Here is an 18135-nt window from a genome sequence, read left to right on the forward strand (position 1 = left end):
GTACTCTTCTGTTCAGGGTAAAGTCATACTGAAAAAGAGGAATGTTAGAGGGTCTGTCAACTTTGTTAAAGTGCATTAACAAGTAAGCCCATTCTTAGGGATCATCACAGGATTCAATGTTGTATTTGTTCTTTTAACAGGTTAAACCTTACCACCTGGAAGGCTAAACGTACAGTTCACCTGAGACTGAACCAAAATTACTGAATTTACGTGACTGAAGATGCTGCTGCTGCAGAAACAGCTCTTCCTGGTATCATTTCTTGGCTGTCTTGGAGGTAATAATATACAATAATCTCTTAACTTCCAGTTTAGAGCTACACATAAGTCTCCAGATTCCAGGTTTGAATTGCGCTTGAGGAATAGAACCACAGAGGCTTTGAAATGGAAAAGTCACGTAGAGTTTAGAAACCAAGCATGCAATACATATCTTAAATAATACAAAATATTAAGAGTGAATGAATTAAAATAACCTTTTTCCTCTAGAGTTACTACATAGGGCTATGCGTTCAAAGCAAGCAGAAGATACTCAAATACATTAAGGATGTTATTAGTAATGCATGCGTCGTAGGTGTGCTGATTTAATAGCTGCAATATGTGTTTTTCTTTAACTGGAGACTTTAAATTCTTGCTGTAACTGGGGGTGATTGCTGCAGCTTTTGTCAAAACTTTAGAAGGGGTTTATTGATTGCTATCACTGCACCAATTCAGCAGTTCAGAGGCTTGCTTTTACTACTCTGCCAGACAATAACCCAGCTAATTCTCAGTGTTTGGAGCTTGAGCTGCTTTTCAGGTCTTCTCTCTCCTGCCGCGTTAGCTCTTCTGAGTCATTTTTCTTTACCTTATTGAGGTCAATGCTCATAGCAGCAGCAGTAGAAGTTCCTTGCTGCTCTTGGTGATCTCTTCATTCAGCATGTGGTCAGCTTGAGCATGCCTAGTAATGCCAATGTACGTGTGAGGGGGAGAGGAGAGGCCCCTGTTCTGTCCTCAGGGGTTGACTCTTGGAGATTTTGGTGCATGTTGGCATTGCTGGCGTTGCAAAGAGCAGGCATAGCTGATAGTGCCCAAACTGCCTACATGCGTTCTCTTCAGAACGGTCAGTGCTCCTTTGGGAAGGAGGGTAGCATATATGCACATGCTTTCATTGAAACATGTGCATCAAGTGGTTTATAGCCTGGGTGTATTGTGAATAGACGCGTTTTCTTTGCAACAGCTCGTAATGCAGGGATGGATAGAGAGAGACCTTGATGCCGTGGCTGGCCTGTGTGGTCACCGAGCCGTGATTACTTACTCTGATACTGCAGTGTGTGCTGTGCCAGCCTCTTCTCTTGTCCCCCTTTGTCCTGTAACCGGTGCTTATGTTCTGGCTGCACTCGGGAGGACTGAATTGCTGCATGAGGTGCACGGAAACATAACTGTGAGTAAGGCTTTAGCTTTATATGGGGACTTGGAAGGCCAGTATTTTGCTTTTAGCTTAGTCAGAAACTTTTGAAGGAAGGGAAGCCACGTTGTCAAAACAATCTGTGAAGTGAAAGGTTCTAATATTGTCTCTATCAAATCCAAACATTTTTCTACAGAAAAAAAGAAAATCCCAAGAGACTTAAAAATATAAATTATCTTTCTTGCAGGACTGTTCTATGAATTGCTTTCTGAAAGGGGTCTTGGGCATTTCTGACACTGAAACAATTATACAAGACTTACACAGAATTATTGGTTGAAACAGGGGGCTTTGCTTTTCTCTTCTTCGAACTGCTGGGAGCAAAGCTACCTTTTTAATAATACTTTCGAGTAGATGCTGTCTTGCTGCTGGGTCCATGGTTTCCCTGTGTCAGTCTGGCCCATCTCACTGCTGTGCCGTAACCCATGCAGTAAGTGTGACACCCTTTAAGCTGTGGAAATCCCAAAACAGTGAGGGAGAAGGTGGCAGGGAGCCCTTTCCCCTACAGGAGAATTAGGGGGAGGTGTTCTGTAGTGGTGCTCAGTGCTGCTTTTGCACTTCCAGCTCTTCTGTTTCAGCAGCAAAGGCGTGCCGCAGCGGTGCTGCGCGGGGTGGGAGTGTGAAGTTGTGAGTGTCCTGCATTAGCTAGAAAGTGGAGCCATTCCAGCTGGGTCTGGGCCTCTCTTTTGGGCTGCATCTGGAAATACCTGAAGTTGAAAATGTGTTTGTAGTCTTAAAATGACTTGAAGGATGCAAGTCCTCTCTCTGTAATGCCTACTGCGAAGTCTCTGTTATCATTGGGGAATTACTTGTAAGGCCAATTAACCACTGCTGCGTCTTTATTGGCAAAATTTGACATTACAGATGTCAGCGAAATGATCTGTTGTTGCAAAATGTACATATGCACTTCTGAAACTCTCATACGTAACTTTGGATTTCTGCTGACTCTTCAGTACAGTTGTTAGTCAAAGGAGAAATGTTATTTGTTAATTAAAACACAGACTAAGCCAAACCATTTTTTAAAAGTGATTAGTTGATGTAATGAAGGATACTGTGTGTGTAAAAACACCCCCCCCCCCCCGCAAAAAGTAAAATCCAACCATTACAAATTATTAGCTACTTAATTTTTTTTTTTAAAGTGTAGTCTTGCTGGTTTTGATCTGCTGCATATTGTCTTTGTATTTACGTTGCAATACTTCAGTATATGAATAACTTCCATGAAATAAATCACTTGTATTGGTGACTGGCATCGTGCATATTACTTGTAGTAGAATGAGTTGATTTCATTATGTTTATGGTTAGGTTAGTGTTGGATTAGTATTGATACTTAAAAGGCCTGGTTTTTAATCTGTTAAAAATAATTTCTTACTGTAAGGTTTTTCAGTTGATGTAAGGAAGATAAGGGCTATAACTTTATCTTGCTGTAGTTTTTGGTTACATTTATACAATTTAATAGTTATCCTTTGAATCGTAACAAATATCTGAGATACAACTAGTATAAGAGAAGGCTAAAACGCCCCAATATTTCATTCATAGATAACATGCAGTAAAATGTTCTTTTGAAAAATTACAATCACTTTGCCCTTATTGAAGTTGTATCTTTTTAAATTGCAAAGCATCCAAATCTTCTGAATTGATGAGTTGAATTTAAATAGCTCTTTTTTAAATAGAAAAAACCTTTGAGGTAATACATGAGGTAATGTTCAAACCCCGAAGGGTAGGCTGACTCTTAAATAGCACTGGGGTCTCCTAGTCTCCCAGGCACCGATGTCTTATGAGCAGTTATATGGAGAAGGCTGTAAAAATCACTGTTTGGAGATTTGCAAACAAATACTTTGAATATGAGCTGCAACATCTGTAGAACTATTGGTGTGACACCCTCAAAGCTTTGCTCAGCTCGCTTTGACCTTGGTACTAGTTCATGTGGAGAAGTACAAAACCTCTTTCTACAAGGATGAAAGATTTTTCACCTATCTGCTGAAGGGCTTATTTATCCTTTAACCTTTCTTATGTTTTTATTTCATGTCATTTCAGTTCTTTTGGGTCATATTTAAAAGCAACTTGGATGAAAGCAAGTTTTGTTTTTTCTGCCTATGAAAAAGGGTAGCCTTAAGGATTCGGAATGAATGGAAGGTTTCTTATGTTAAACCATATTAACCCCACGTCGACCAAATTACTTGCTGAAAAAAATCTAGTAATAAGTGTACGGTTCCAACTGCAAAAAGAGACACAGTATGAAAGGAATGTTTGCTGCAGGCAAATTCATCAATCCGCATCTCTCAAAGTTCAATATTTTCAATAGTGAAGTTGTCATTGACTGTGATTGAGTTTGTTAACAGAGAAGTGTTTGTTAGTCAGCTAATTACGAGTCAAATACTTTCCAATGACCATTGCAGTCACAAGGAAAATGTTGTTAGTATCTTGAAGTGAAAATTAGTCTGGGTTTGTGTAAAAATGTCCTCTTTCCGAGTTCATCCTGCTAGCCCTTCTTTGCATTTGTTTCAGTTCATCTCCCTTCAGTTAGGATATGTCCCAAATGTCAGTTTAGTAGCCATGGGGAGCTGGTAGATTGGAAGACCAGCAAGAAGTCAGGCAAAAAGCTATTTTTCACATTGCCAAAAGCCAGATGGTTTGATGGAGCAGAACTGTTTGGAAGCCTTTAGCACCCGTAATTGATATATATCCCTGACTTAACGTTGTTACATTGCCATCACTGAGAATGTTGCTTGGAGTTACAGTCGGCACTTGCAGAGACAAGAGTTTGAGCCAGATGTAATTTGCTGAACAGCCTGAATTGAGCATTTCCAGCTGCCTAATGCATCTTGCTCGAAACTCTGCGAAAGGTCTCAATCCTGACATACAGATCGTCTGCTATTTGGAGACTGGGTGTGTGTTTGATGCTAACACTACCTGTTTGCTTCGGTTGCTTGAATATTATTAGTGGACCGTTGGAACAGCATGCTTCTAAAATCCACTTGGGGATCCTGTAGTTGAATTTAGTTCAAGACAGATTTTTAGTAAGAGCACACTGTAAACATAAAACAAGTTGTTAAACAGTTTTGAGAATATTATTTTAACCTATCATTAAGATAGATTAGCAGGTGTTCTGACTCTCTACAGAAAATATTTTTTCTTATGCTCTGCTTATAAGCAAGACGACAGCTCTTTTAAGACCTGTCTGCAGTTCAGTGTTATGAAATAACATCATAGCTACAGAAATGGAGATGCTGCTGATCTTGGCTCATAAATCTTGACATTCTCTGTCCTTACAGATAATGTATTTCAAACTAGTTCCCTTATTGCAGCGTTCCTATATTGAATTGCTTTTTGTTTATCCTATGTGAATCTTCACCGTTCATCAAAGTGGGGATGTGAGAGTATCTAATGAAAAAAAAAAAAAAGGCCCTTGGGCTTCTGTTTATTGGTGTGTGCTTATATTTGTATGACTAATGATCCTGCAGTCTTTTTGTCCATTTACCTTGGGGAGCAAAAAGGTGATTACTTAACATTAAATATATATAGAGAGAGTTTCAAACAAGTGAGAAAAATGTCTACCTTGTTAGGAAAGGAATTTCAAAAAACGTACTTTAGTGTTGTTATATCTAAATTACTCTGAAGAACAACTTCAAAGGTAAAAAAGAACAAAATGTGCAAAAAACCATGAACAGTTGAAGTGCAAAGCTAAGTGGTGACTTGTGGTGAAGTCATCAATTCCAGGCGAGTTAAACTTCGCCTGACTCGTCTATAGCTTCCCCCTCCCAAGTGACCCAGCTGATTTCACTTACTCTTTTGGTGAACCGAATAGCAGATCCTTCATTTCCGGAATGCAGGAGGGTAAGTGCGCTGCAGAGTGCGATGCACTGCCGTTGTAGTGGTGGGTGAATATGGTGAACATCTAAGATAAGTAAGGTAAACACCTATCATAATGAGTGTGTAAACTGCTTCTTGGCAGTTTGCATGACAGCTGGCTTTTCTTACCGCTCTTGCTAATTTGGACTTAATTTTCCTGCTGCAGTTTATCGCACCTCTCAACTGGAGCAGAGGAGTAAGCTCCATGGGGTGGGCTGCCTCCATCAGCCCCAGCTGGCACAAGTGCTGAGCATTTGCTCACCCAGCCTTTCACAGCAGCATGGGTGTGAGCACAGGCATTAGGCTTTTTTGCTTTCTTGTAATTTTCTACTGTATAATTTTCTACTGTTTTCAGACATTTTATACTGCTAAAACTGACTGCTCTGTTCTCCCTGGAAAGATGTCTTTTTAAAGTTTCTCCTGAGAATTTAGAGGAAAAACAACTTTTGAAGGGTGTTTGAAGGGGAAGGAAAGCTGTGAATAAAGAGAAAGTTCAAAGAAATAAAACAAGGAGAACTGTGTGTGTAAATGCGTAAAATTTTTGTTCTTCAGGAGATGAAAGGGCACGTTTCAAACAGCATGGCCAGGCTGAGACCTCTAGAATCCGCTCAGACTAACCTTCTCTGCCAAGCTTCTAACTCGTTGCCACTACAAATAGTGTATCCTAAGACTATCTTGACTGCACTTTACCTAAATAGGGCAAACCAAAAAATTATCATTGAACTTTTTCTTCCAGCCATTACAAGCCCTGGCAAAAAAACCCAAACCAACAAACCAAAAAAAAAAAACCCACCAAAAAACTATTGTAATGTACAGAAACTATTTGGACATTGGAGTCTGGTTGTTATTCTGTGACTGTATGCTGAAATTTGTCAACAGGGAGGTTTTTCTTCTAACTTCTTAATAGTCCATTTGAGTTTAAAACTAGATCATGTTATATGTATTTCTTTATGTTAATTCAGGTGTGTTCATCGTTTTAACTTTCAATTTTTCATTTTGTCTTAGTCTAATACAGGAAAAACTCTGTTAAGCCCTCAGGCTCAGCAATGTCGTGTACCAGATCCACAGCACTCTTTATTAGTATTAAGTTTAGGCAACTTATGAAATTGGAAAGCATGATTCTTATTCTTTATTTTCCAAAGAGCATGAAAACAGCTTTCCATGTTCTTACTGATCTGTTGTTACTCCTAAATCATGCCATGAGGAAAGTAGAAATATCTTCTGCAGAGGAAGAGCTTGGCTTGCCACACCTGGAATACCATTTTAGGGGTGGTGGGTGATTTGCTTGCTTGGGCATGTGCAAAGGGTCTCAGTCAGGTTCTTGTTTTGACCCCACATCTTCAAAGAGGATACTACTGAAAACAGAGGTGCTGTTTCTTTGTGGCTAAACATCTCTTGAAGGCACAAGAGTGTGCTTTTTTTGGCTTCAGTATTTCTTGAAGACAAGGGGTGTACCAAACATCAACATATTGTTGATGTAGGTGAGGAAATAACTCATGTGTCTCTGGTGAATTCTTGTATTGAAACTAATCCCACGTAAGAGTATATTTGCAGTCATAAATGTGTAATTCTCAGTATAGGCTTCCTGGACATCGGTAGAATGCCAACAATACCTTCCCCTGAGCAAAACAGATACACGTTTTGGAAACTTGCAGTAATTTTGATTTAGTCTTCTGTGAGGGGTTTCTGTATGGGAGAGAATCCGTTTGTAGAGAGGAAAAAAGCTATCATCACTTACTACTATGATACTGCTCTTGTTAAAATTCAGTTTTCATTAGGAGTTAAGGCGTTCAGACAGAGACAGTCTGTATCTTAATGCATAATGGCACTGCATATCAATAGCAATAACCTTTTTGTGCATTATGCATGTATAGTCATAACGTTAAAATGCATCTCTGCTGATAGTGACTGACAATTTTTTAGCTTGGATTGATTGTATATTGCTAACAAGATTCATTACACTGACAGAAAATTTTGTTTGCTTATTGAATTAGTTACAAAATGAGGAAACAATCTTAGAATTCTGCTTTTCTATGAATTTTTTGATGCCATGGGTGCTTCATACAGATCAGTATCAGAAAACAGAATTGCTGCTGTAAATCTGAAAAGGCACCCATTGTAGATATCCCTTTGCACTTAAACCCATTGTACTGTCAAGCCTAACTATTCCTCTACTATGGTGAACAAAGGGTATGGCAAACAGCCTGGTACGTAAGCTCTGGGAGGCAAGAAATTTGCCCTGCTGAAGGCATCTTTCGCCTATGAACTGACAGACGGTGGTAGCCTATTGGACACCCAGTCTCGCCCCTTGCTGTGAGCCAGTGTAAACCTCACCTCTGCCTTCCCGCTGCAACTCTTGCTTTTAATACAGCTGTGGTAGTCTTCAACACTTGTGCTCTACCATTGCAAGCTTTTCTGTTTTCAGCCTACCAATGGAGCACACTGATTTCAAGAAAGGCTTTTTAGGGCTTGTTTTCATTCTTGGTCAATATGGCACTAAGAAAGTGAGCAGCAATGGAGAACGATGCTAATCTGCTCACTTGCAGTTGAGGGACGAAATATAGTCCCCTTCATCAGGATCTTCTGCTTTTTCTTGTTAGCTATATATAAACCTGGGACAGTCCAAGTCAATGAAATGACTGTCACTGACTGAATGGAATTCATGAAAGTTCAGAGGATTTACAGAAGTCTGTATTTCAATGGTGGGCATACTCTTTATCAGTTACAATATTCAGTTTCTTAACTGTGAAAATGCTGTCATGTTAAAACTCTTTTTAAAGAGAGACCGTAGATACTTCTGAAGAGTCTACTTGGCTTCTGATTTGACTTCCAAGCGGAAGAAAACCCTTCCCTTGAAAACCACCCCCATCTTGATGGAAATACTGTGTAACTGTAAAGCTGAATCCTCACCTCCAGACAATTAATGTTTCATTTAGACAAGACAAATGCTGTCTTTATCATCATTCATTGAACTTCTTACATACCTTCAAATCTGAATGGAGAAATTTTGGCTAGTAGCAAAATAGATAGCAAATCGAGAAGAAATCTTCAAGTGATTTATCCTGCAACAAAATTTTTTTTTTAAGTATGACGTTGGCACAACTGAATTTATACACTTCTTCTGCCTAGAGCTGTTTAAACTACAATACAATATAATAAGTAATTCTGATATATTTTTTGTAAAATGTTGTGGAGCTTGTCTGAACTGAACAGTAACGCCTAAAACACTACTTACTCAAATCCACAGCCTAAATATTGATGTCATAAGAATGGTGATAATTCCCAGAACCTTAGGACTTCTATGTGTTGAGCTTCCTTGTAAATAGATCATTGCCTGTCACTTAGTAAATGGCTATTTATTTGTAGTATGACTTCAAACACCTGTCATTTGTGAACAAAGCTGCCTCCATGGCGCTGTGCAGTCATGGCGCTGTGCAGTCATGGCGCTGTGCAGTGGCATATATCCAGGAAAAAACTAGAAATTATCCCGAGTACCTGGTGGCGCGTGTGAGGAAGTCTTCTAGAAGAAAGCGTTCTCACTTTGTGCCTGTTTTTAACGATCATGTTCCAAATGAATGCTTTTAGACACTTAATTTTGGGGAATTCTACATACCCTGCTGGTAGCCTCTTGTGGAACTTTATTTTTGCCTATGCTAAGCTTTCAATTTTTGTTTAGTAAGACATTGGGTAATATCAGCCTTTAACTGTTGTGGCTGACATGTACATATCAGTGATATTATTTCGGCAGCCTTTATTTATCAGGGATCAGAACACAATTTTCACGCAGGGTTTTTAATTAAAAAATAACACAGGGTTGTAAAGTGAAAGTTTAACCTGAACTGTATTAATATACAGGTTTGAATACTTAAGCAAATTGAAGGTGGTTTGTATTCCCCTCTGTGTAATAGAATTGGAACTTATGCTGAATTGAACATACTTTTCGTAAGTAGAAACAGAATATTAAAATATAGCTGTGTAATGGAGCATGATGTTTTTTCCTTCTTGAATGGGAGAAATAGTTACATCTTCCTTGTCGACTTTTTAATAGTGTCTTAAGTCAAAAGCATTTGAAGCACATGTCTTTTTGAAGGAAAGTTGGATTTTTTTGTTTTTCTAGACAAGTGCTGCTGGCTGTATTGGAGGAGGAAAGCGAAGGTGGCTTGTAGGTACATGCATTGTACTTGCCTATCCTTTAATCTTGCATGGTCAAGGATCAGACATTCAGCGCCTGAGAACTCGTTGGAGAAACGTTTGAACATAGAAACCACTTTATTTGAACCAGCCACTACAAGTATTTGTAGTATTTTAATCCAGCCTAGGAGAACAGAGAGCCTTAGTGAAGATGAGGGAGGTAGGGAGTAATTTTGTGCACTGATACAACGTAAGGAACTCTGCGTACTGAAGCCATCGAGGTTTTTCCCTGGGGTGCAAATGAGCAACCTGGAGTAGCCTAATGCAGATGGTACAGGGCTGTGGGTTTTAAGGAAACCTGGGTTCAAATTGTGATGGCTGTAACCTTGTGCGGATGACTTAAACATTTAAATTGCCAGGAAAAAGCATAATGACAGTTGTGAGTTTTTGTGCAGTCCCATGTCTCTATGTGAAAAGAGTCAGAAAACTGAGACTTTTACTGCGTTGTTCTAAACACACATCGGGATTTGTTCCCATCTCGTATCATTTTGTTAAGAAGAACAAAGTGTGAGGAATTGCTGGATTGTCATCAGTTTTGTTTGGTAGAGGTAATGGAGTAGGTCAGGAGCTTTTTTGTAAATAAGCAGAAAATTTTACAGCTCCCTTGCCACTCCTCCACCATGGCAGATTGGAGACACTTGAAATGGCACCTTGTCCCCAGTGAACTGCAAGTCACGCCTTGCACACAAGGCATATATTTTGCAAAATAATTCAGTGTATCTTGGGGTACTCTGCAGCAACAAAACCATGTAGTGTAAGCCTTTAGCAGTTTCTGTGGAATGAGAACTTCAAAATGTTTTGAACCTGGATTAAAACCAGCTTAATTTGCATAGTCAAAGTAATTAGTGTATATTTTATCCTGATTCCTCATACAACTACTTGTAACTCTGAAAGCAATGTAGAAAACCTCCATACAGTTAGATAAAGGTATTGCTATTGGTAAATGGCTGAATGGCAAATTTGATGCTATTGAAGATAACGGGCAAATTGTGATACTAACAGCCTCAGTACCAGTCACGGGATTTGATTCACACTGGTGTGAATGTACCCCAACAGAAGTCCTGTAATGGCATCTTAAAGTAGCTTCAGATCTGCTCTTTGGTCATTTTTAGGAGGCCTTTGCATAGCTTGGAAGAGCTAAAGTGCAAATAAGAGCCAGTCTTCTAAAGCTCTGCTGTGTGTTCAGGAAATCTTTTTAGCTATTTCCTTCCAGATTACTTTCTGATCTTTATGTTGCCAGAGATGATCCATCGGTAGAGACTTTATGAAGTGGGTCTTTTAAAGTTTCATCACATTTCTCATTTTTATGGTTCACTGTGTAGGGAGATCATATGGCACATTATTTAATGAGTCAAAGCACCTGTGGGGATGTGCAATAGAAAGAAATACATTTTTCCCCACATTTTTCAAAATGTGAAGGAACACTTATCCGGTATGAACAGCTTAAAAATGGGACAGATTCATTCCTTCCCGTGATGTTTTGTACTAGCTGGGAAGCGCGTCCAGCAAGCTCTGATAAGAGACAGCGTTTTCTGAGGTGTAAACCACTGACATTAATGGTGCCTTGACTTTTTGGGGAGAGGGGGTGGTGTGACAGTTCTTTCTGCCTGCAAAATTTGTAAGAATTGCTTTTGATTGCAGCTATGGAAAAAACTAAGTCTGAATTTACTTACTAACCTGTGTAAAATTTTATTGCAGACCGTCGACTGTAGTTTAAAGTAATTTGCATGTCTGAATCTGTTTTCTATATATACTTTGTATATAAAATCTAAAGAATCGTCCTAAATTCTGAATCTACATCCATAGCATTGACGCAAAGTGGGCATATTTCAGCTTTCACAAGAGTTTACAAGTGAGTGACAATAACAAGCAACGCATTGGAAAATATTACTTTTAGGGGTTTTTTTTAAGTCTTTTGGATCTTAAAATGAATTATTGTATTCTCTGAATAGTATCTGAAGAGAAAATGAAATTACATAGAAGCATAGAGTAAATGAGGGAGAAAAAGCACTTGTTGCAGATCATAACCTTATCAGTTGGGGTGACAGTTTCAATTCTATTTGAGTTCTCTCCAGTTCTTATCCTTTTTATGTTGGATTAAGTAACAGGTTTTGTCATCTTATTCCCATAGCACTCATTTTTTTTTTTTTATCTAAATCTACTTGTCTCTTATCTTGCAAAGTTTGTGCATGAATAGCTTGTGAAGGAGGGGAATGTGGCGAGGAGAGCAGAGACTTTCTGGCATGGGAAGTACGGGAATATGGGAATATATATGTATATATATGAAGGGAATAAGGGAATATATATGTGTATATATACACCATCTTTTTTTAACCCAAAATTGTTTATTACATCATTTTTCAGTGTAGTTTTTTCATGAGGATTAAACTTTTTCATGCTGTTTTAGTAGGCTGTCTTCCAGAAAGTTGCAAGACCAACCTACGTGCCCAAGCAAAAATACAGAGTTAATGACCTGCAACATTATGGCTTATATAACTTAAAGAACAGTGCCACTTTCAGTGCAGATAAGACTTACGTTACCGTGTTTTTGCTCCTCACGTAACTTGGAATCTCTTAAGAGAAAGCTGGGTGCAAGCAGAGGTTTAGCTGGGTGCTTACATTGTAAGGTTTTTTGATGGTTTTGGTGGTGGGGTTTGGGGGGAAGGCGTTTTGGTTTGGGGGCTTTGTGGTTCATTGGTTGTTTGGGGGTTTTTTTTTAAGGCTTTTAAAACCTAGAAGTTTTCTTTCAATTACAGAATATACATAAAGGTTAAACCAATATGATCCATTATATTTTTAGGTATTTAGACTTTATGCCTACATTATGAGATCTTTTTAACAGGAGCCTTTTGAAGTGCTAGATTCACTTCTGTAGGTGTAAGAAATTTCACAAAAAACTAGTAATTTTGGCATTTCCTGCGGACCCCCTCTTCTCCCTCCCCCTTTGTGTTTTCTTTTGTTTGTTTTTTTCAGGGAGTTGTGACTTTCCTTAGGTTTTTTGCACTCGAGGACTGTTCTTAAACCTCTGGAATAGGGTTTATTTGGAAAAATTTATGTTCACTGAAAAATCAAATCATTGCTAGGGAAAGAATTTCAGCCCTTGTTTTGTTTGTCAGAATTACCCTAATGGGGTCTTCTTCGCCCATTTAGCATGCTACAGTTAATATTAAGATAATACTTAAAAACATTGACATTACATTAATACCACATAAGGGCTTGATCTAAAGCCCATTGAAGTTGATAGGAATATTCAGTAGGAATTTAATGCTTTGATCTTTCAGCTGGAGTTTTACAACTTACGAAAATCAAACATAAAATCAGTCAACATAAACACATCTGTGTTATCTGTGTCATCTGTGTCATACTTCACCTTTCATAGCTAATAAAACTAGTGGATTTGGAGCTGTCTCAAACTGAAATAAATACTTAAAGTAATAATTCTGAATGCATTTTACAGAGAGAATTTCTGAAATCGAAAAAATGGTGTTGCTAAAAGGTGCATAATAAGTGCAGTTGTCTTATGGTTTATGGAATTACAGTAACACTCAATGAATATATAAATATATAAAAAGTTTTAACTGTAAGTAACCCATGGCTGCAACACAGTAAACGTTGGATTTAGGAGGGATTGAGAATAACTGCTCAAATGTCATCACTGTGTATCTTCTTACTTTAAATGTACTTTTTCAGGGCTCTGCTTTGCTGCCAACCTGCCTACTTTGCTTCTTGATGTTTACTGTTAGTATAGCTACTTACTAAATAAAGCAGGTATTTTAACACCAGGGCAATGGAACTTGCAGAACTACTCCTATTACACTGCGTTGCTTCTATCTTTATTTTTGTATTGGTAATATATTTCAGTAAGTGTTTCTAGTAGAACGTGGTAGTGAGCAGTGATGGTAGAACACGGTAGTGAGCAGTGATGGAGAGCACATGCTGTGAATTGTGGGGAGTCTCATTTAATAAGCAAGGAAATTCTCCCTGCTTATGAGAGGACATTCAGTACCTGTTTTTTATTTTCTTGTTATTACCTCTCTCAGCCCTGTGCAGTGAGAGATCTTCTTTCTTTTTTATGAAACTGTATTTTCTCAGCCCATGGCTTTTTATTAAATTGTAGTTAACAATATACTTTTGAGGATTACATCACCCTACATGGAGCAATTTGGCTTAGACTGCAGATCAATCTGCACGTAGAGCATCTGTCACTTAACGATTCTGCTTAGATACCAACACAAAGATTTGAGGTCCCACTGTGCTTTGGGGGTTTTCTCCGTATGTACATGTCTCAATCTGTTAAACTCTCTTCAGTAGCACTGGGATTATGCTTGTTTTTATGAACGGAGTAGCAGAAGAACAGGCAGGTATTTCCAGACAGTTGTTTTTCTCCACTCCTGCAGCTTCTGTTGTTGAATGGTCTGATGTTGAATTTATTAATCTATGCAGTTGCTTGCTCAGGTGTAATCCCTTGTTCAGCCACATTTATTCATCCACTGAAGGATGTGCACATTGGTACATCATGGCATATTAAAGGTTTACCACCGCCTGCCACAACTGTCATCTCTTTGACCCTTCAGTAAACTAACAGTCTTCCACGTAATTTTGCTTTCAGTCAAGTGTAATGCCATTACTGCGGAGGCAGACAGAATGCAATTCTCTAAAGATCTTGTCTCGTTCCCATCTCTTCCAAGGAGGTTAATGTGCTCAAATGATCCCTGCATTTTCTTTTTTCGCTGTCTTGCAGCAAGAAGAGCAAAGAAGAAAGTGCTGTAGATAATCTGTTTGCACTAGCTTTTGGGCGATGGAGCAAACTGGAAAGATGAACTCAGCAGTTAGCTGGAAGGCCTTTTTACCACTTGAATTTCAAATGATTTCAGTTATTTCCCTTAGAACTTTTATTTTTGTAGCTCTTTACTGAAACGTTATACAGATTATTTTTTTCTGATACCACTCACCATGGAAATAAGCAAGTCAAAACCTCTTTACCCAAAACCAGCTAAACCACATTTAAATGTTAATGACGTATGGGAATAACTTAAGTTTGGTAAGTGCTGTGTCCATACACATTCATCATTTGCAAGTGGTACCATTTCAAAAAACAAGCAAAAAAAAAACCCCAACAACCCTCAACTTCATATTAATGTTTGCATTAAATCAGTACTTTGCAGACAGTGCAGATGACCTTGTGATCTTGCAGATCTGATGGAGAGAATGAGAGTTTGTAGATGATGGGCAGAAACTGGTGTCTTGAGGACTTCTGTTTGAAACCCTGGTGTGTAAGAAGGCACCTACCATGTCGCTGAGTGCAGTTTCTCTATGTGAGCCTATCGTCATTGTAACATCTAATGATTTGTATTTGCCTAGTGATTTTTGTATTGATTGCTTCTACTGTATGTAATGTTATTTTAGCCAGTAATGAGGTTAAACAATGAAATAGTCAGTGATTTATTGGGTTTCTTGGTTTAGAGATTGGTTCTACACTGGCTCCCCGAATACCAAATAAGTGTACAGTATGATGCTTTTGATTATGAATAATCTGATATTAACAGTTGTGTTTTGCATTTCTTTATCAGTTGTTCACACTCCTTTGCATTCAGTTATTTTTAAACCTCTGATTTCTTAATACATATATTGCTCTGCTTTTATTTCATATTCTTTTCAGAAGAATTTTTCAGCTTTGGTTAAAAAATGTAGCATTTTTTCCTTAGTATTTTGTAACTTCAGCTCGTAATAATGTGTGCTACTCTTATGTATCCTTTCATCTTTGTGCATAACTCTTTTGTTTGCTTGCATTTCAAAGTAATTGTAGCCTCTTTTTAAGCCAGTTTTGTCATATCCATCCTGTATTTTTCTTCTACCTTTTCTGATGGGGATTCAGTGGAATTGCTATCTTGTTTCTTTCTAGAAACCTTTTTGCATCATAATAAATCCGTCTTTACTGAAAAAACTATCTAGAGATTCCAGTTCTGAGTTTTGTCTAAACTGTGGGACCTAAACATACTTCCAGATTCCAGAATTTACTGACTCCATGGCAAGGATAAATCCATTTCTCATGTCACAGTGTCCGTGAGAAGACAATGTCAGTCTAGATCTAGAAAAGGGCTGCTATGCATTGCAACTGTTCTCAGTTGAGAGCAAGACACTTGGTCACACTGTGGTACTAACCCGCCATATACCCTGAATTGCATTGATTTATCACTATATAAGGTGTCCAAGTAGATCAAGTTAGACTGAAATATTAGCACAAATCATTGCTTTGTGTAGTGAATTTAATTTATTCCAAGTCATGTTTGCAAGGGTCTCCTGTTCTTCCTCCAGACAATCGCAGTTCATTCTGAGCAAGACCAACTGCAGTTTTATCAGCTATTTACCCCTCTGTTTAACTGTGTAAACGTTATTGTTCCTGCTTTTGTAAACCAAAAGATGGGATTTGTTATCTGTGCGGGGATTATACTGCTTGTTTTTTAAATATTTCTCTGTTATATCTGGGTCAGAGCACGGACTAATATTGGAAGAGAGATTTTATAACCAGGCTGAAGCACTGGCACGTGTACTGGAAAGGCCATTTTGATTCTGTAGAGGGTATGAAGGGCAGAAGTAGATGTGTGACAGAACAAATGAAATTTTGGCTTAATTGCAGTGGGTAGACCTTGTCTATAGTTCTGATCAGGGCGATTAGTGTGTGTTTGTGTACCGGGTAGGAACAGAGCAGTTCTTTGGTAGGATAAAAGGTAGTGTTTACAGTGCTTTAGATTTGAGAAAATAAACTGTGCTATAGGTTCTTCATGTCTTTCTAAAATGATAGATCAGAAGGAACTGTTAGGTGATCTGTTTTGATCTCATGGGTATCACAATACAATTTTACTCAGTTACCCTTGTATCAAACCCTTCTCCAGTATGCAGTAACTTATTGCTTCTTCTGAACTGTCTGGAGTTTTAATCCTAACTTGATTTTTATCTGACGCCAGCCTTTGGTTTGTCCTACTGAAGAAATGATACCAGGAGAAACTCCGGTGAAAATGCTATAGGGGAGTGGGCAGCGTGCCGCTGAACGCGGTGGCTACTCCTCCAGTACGCCTTCACTACGCTCTAAATGATTTCTTTTATTGACTGCTTCGAGTCTGTTGATGGGAGGGTACAAGTGTAAGAAAGTTGCCTACACTGGAAACATATTTCAGCGTAGATAAGTAGAACTGCTGCAACGTGTCTCGCTGTGCGTGTTGGAGCAACTGCAAAGATCTCTGCTCATCAGGTTTCCTTAAACCTCCTACGAGGAGTGCGAAGTCAGTGCTCAGCAAGAGCTGCCATGCACTCGATCTCTGCTGCAGCTCGCACTAGGTGCAAAATAATTTGACATCTTCCACTGAACATTCAGACTCTCAAAAACTAATTAAATACACTCAGCAGTACTTGAGGAAAGGAGGAGTTTCCAGATAAGACAAGAAACTGGCCGCTCTAATAGCGGGAAACTGGTACAAATCATCAACCCCCCATACTGAGCAGCTCCAAAATGAGACTAGATGGCCTTGAGATGGCCTTTAGGCTGTTTTGGTTGAATTGACTCTTAGTCTTTGTCTTTGCTGTTTAAGAAACGCTTCCATCAAATTCTGCTCCCTGAAGGTTCCCAGCTTCACTGCATCTCTTCCTGTACTTTAGCTATAAGCAAGAAAATACCTTTCTAGGTCTTCCTAGACATGTGAAGTCTTACCACGGGGGTATGCCCAAACTCTTGATCGCTCCCCTTTCTTGCTTTTTGTTACTGTTTCTCTATAACATTCACCTAATGGAGTCTGGCATTGCTGTTGAGATGAGACAGTCTTTCCTGTGTTCCGATCCCAGCAGCAAAAGCTACGAAATTCATCTGGATGAAAAGAAAAGGGAGAAGCTAGAGCAATTTAATTGATTGTAATTAGTATCATGATCATAATTGAGGGGTAAGGGATTGGCAGAATGAGTTTTATGAGACTGGGGATAAAGGGATTTTAAGAAAGGCTCAGCATATTCCTCAGCTTGAGTGTTGGGAAGAGTTGAGGAGACTGGAACTGGTGGGGAAGCATGGGCTGAAGGGGAGGCCACTGGGGAGAAAGGGACAAGGACAAAGCTGTGTGAGGAATGACAGAAACATATAAGAACTGCATCTCAAGCTAAAGCATCCGACACCCCATGAGAGACTGTGGCATTGGGACTAGGGCTGTCTGGAGCAGTGGGTTTCAGTCTGGGTGGCTGCTTCATGGGACCTGTGTTTGTAACTTTCCTGGTGGTTTCTCTCCTGATGGCAAACGCCCCTCGGTGCCTTTCCCAGCTGCAACGTATCCCCAGCCAACAGGAGCCAACGCACACTCCCGTCCCAAGCCCTTGGTGCTGAAATCTCACTGTTTCGGGTGTGTTTTCTTGGCCGATATTTGTGTTCTTAGGCAACCTTAATTCTGGCATTTTCTAACTCCAAGTAATTGAGTTTGCAACCTCAGTATGTTCTTTTAATTTTATTAGGGACTACAGAGTCATATGTTTGCACGAGAATAATGAATTAAGATTATGCAGCCTTTTCTAGCATTTGATTAAATAGTTTTTTAAGAACTCGTGCACAGGTTGAAGATACAGCTTCATGGGAAACTTTTCATCATTTGGCTTTCATTTTCAGCGTCCAAGAAAAATTCTGCTGC

At 39.0% G+C, this 18135-nt stretch overlaps 1 protein-coding gene across 1 annotated transcript in view; it reads left to right on the plus strand.

The window, feature by feature from the left end:
- Positions 1 to 220: 220 nt before the first annotated feature.
- Positions 221 to 18135, plus strand: part of LOC309408774 (contactin-3-like) — a gene marked incomplete at its 5' end in the record, with an annotated part of 80216 nt that continues 62301 nt past the window's right edge. The window contains one exon of the mRNA XM_082004721.1: positions 221 to 275. Within this exon, the coding sequence (XP_081860847.1) occupies positions 221 to 275 (55 nt within the window). The remainder of the gene's footprint in view (positions 276 to 18135) is intronic.

Source organism: Phaethon aethereus (assembly GCF_964289735.1).
Source record: "Phaethon aethereus genome assembly, chromosome: 11".
NCBI classification, from domain to species: Eukaryota; Metazoa; Chordata; class Aves; order Phaethontiformes; family Phaethontidae; genus Phaethon; species Phaethon aethereus.